Source organism: Sprattus sprattus, assembly GCF_963457725.1.
Source record: "Sprattus sprattus genome assembly, chromosome: 2".
Taxonomy (NCBI): domain Eukaryota; kingdom Metazoa; phylum Chordata; class Actinopteri; order Clupeiformes; family Clupeidae; genus Sprattus; species Sprattus sprattus.
The window spans coordinates 68,139,411-68,141,910 of NC_137921.1; the positions used below are offsets into that span (position 1 = coordinate 68,139,411).

At 45.4% G+C, this 2,500-nt stretch overlaps 1 protein-coding gene across 1 annotated transcript in view; it reads right to left on the bottom strand.

The window, feature by feature from the left end:
• esr2a (estrogen receptor 2a) overlaps positions 1–2,500 on the bottom strand; it is a 34,949-nt gene that overhangs the window by 13,309 nt on the left and 19,140 nt on the right. Inside the window, exon 7 of the mRNA XM_080832137.1 lies at positions 374–512. Coding sequence (XP_080688263.1) covers positions 374–512 — 139 coding nt within the window. The remainder of the gene's footprint in view (positions 1–373; positions 513–2,500) is intronic.

The following is a 2,500-nucleotide window of genomic DNA, read 5'->3' on the forward strand; positions in this document are numbered from 1 at the left end:
ATATCTGTGTCAAGGCTGACTCATGAAGACTGGCCGCTCGACCACCTTACATCCCCTCGGAGCAGATATACAGTATATGTCGCGTGAGGAGTGAGATTATTCAGAGTCCGCTATTTAAATTATATGAATGAGTGGATAGATAGATGGATGGACGTAGGAAATGAATGTAGGAGATAGATACTAGATAGATAGATAGATAAATAGATAGATAGATAGATAGATAGATAGATAGATAGATAGATAGATAGATAGATAGATAGATAGATAGATAGATAGATAGATAAATAGATAGATAGATAGATAGATGGATAGATGGAAGTCTGTCTGGACTGAGAGCTGGATAGGTGGACCTGGTGGATAGATGAATGTGTACCTGGTGAGGATGAGGTCGGGGGAGAATATGAGTCTTCCTGGGTTGTCCACAGACCTCCACATGAGACCCAGCATCAGCACCTCCAGCCAGCAGCACTCCAGCAGATGCACCTGATCCAGCAGACCCAGCTCCACGAAGCCTGGAAAGACAGAAAACACACACACACACACACACACAAATATTTTGTAGACCAGTGTATTCAGATGTGATCGGCTGATGTTCTTTATATGGCTGACATCCCCATCCACTGCATGCTTCGGCCCACCCAGCCTTTACAGTCGGTCCACCCAGATCTGCACAGGACCTGCTAAACCAACATCGTGCTAGCTGTGCAAATTAGCTGAACATAACATGCCCCTTCTCTGCTCACACACCTAATAACCCATTTCCAAGGCAGCTTTGGACACTTTCAGTGTGTGTGTGTGTGTGTGTGTGTGTGTGTTTGTATTTGCCTCTGTGTGTGTCTGCCTACGTGTATGTGTATGGATTTGTGTCTGCATGGATGTGTGTGTGTGGCATATCTGCATCTGCACGTGTGTGTCTGCATGCGTGTGCGTGTGCGTATGCGTGTACGTGTGCGTATGTGTGTGTCTGTACGTGAGTGTTTGTGCGAGGTACTACGTCAAAAGGAGAAGGCAACATTTTTTGGCGGTACGCTCTGTAACTCTCACTGAAGCAGGGGGACAATGGGTCTGTCTCCGGAGGCCTAGCAATCAGACAAAACACACTCTCTCCCGCAGGAACACGGTGGCCACAGCCAGGACAGGGGAGGGCTGCTGGGGAGAAATGAATGGGCTTACACACACACACACACACACACACACATACACACACACACACACACACACACACACACACACACACACACACACACTCACACACACACACACACACACACACACACACACACACACACACACACACACACACACACACTCCCACACACACGCACTCACACACACACACACACACTCACACACACACACACACACACACTCACACACACTCACACACACACACACACACACAGATTGAATGGGCCTGGCCACGCACAGTACTCCACACTGACTGACACTGAGGAGAGGCACTCACTATCAAACCCCATGGAGCGGATTCAGGAGAGATATTTTATTTGATTTTTTTCTCATGAGAGATTTAGATTTGGATGTAGGGAATGAAGATGTTGTTCTTTTGATACTGAGGGAATAAAACGTCAGATGCAGTGGACTTCTGGAAATAACTCACGTTCTTTCTTCCTCTATTTTAGATGCATTTAAGTTGTATTTTGCAGCCCATCGCACACTGTCTTACGCTGTCACAAGGTACCATCAGCTTGGAAGGGTAGATTCAAGAGAGAACTTAATTCTATTATGTATTCTACACCAAACTCCAATCCGTCTGATACTGAAAAAACAGGTGATAATTTAATTTAGGCATTGAATCATGATTTCATGTCTTGCTTTTGTGTTATTTTTTTTCTCCAGATTTTTTGATAGACTGGAGTTCATTACTTTTGCAAAGGAAAGGGGTGGAGGCAGAGGAGTTTAACCTCCATGAAGGCAGCTGATAAGGACATCAGGAGGAGCTCCAGCTACCAAACATCCTCAGCATGAAGGGAGCAACCAATTTGGCAACGTCAACTCACTCACTCACTCACTCACTCACTCACTTACTCACACACTCACTCACACACTCAGACACTCATTCACTCACTCACTCATTCACTCACTTATTCACTCACTAACAAACTTTTCACTCATTCACTTACTCACTCGCTCATACACTCACACACTCACACACTCATTCGCTCATTCGTTCATTCACTCACTCGCTAATTCACTCACTAACAAACTCATTCACTCATTCATTCACTCACTCACACACTCATTCATACACGCACTTACACACTCACTCACACACTCATTCACTCACTCACTCGCTCATTCACTCAGTCTCTCACCCACTCACTGACTCACACACTCACTCACACACTCATTCACTCACTCACTCACTCACTCACACATTCACTCGCTCACTTATTCACTCACTAGCTCACTCACTCACTTGTTTACTCACACACTCACTCTGTCACTCTGTCACTCACTCACACACTCATTCACTCACTAA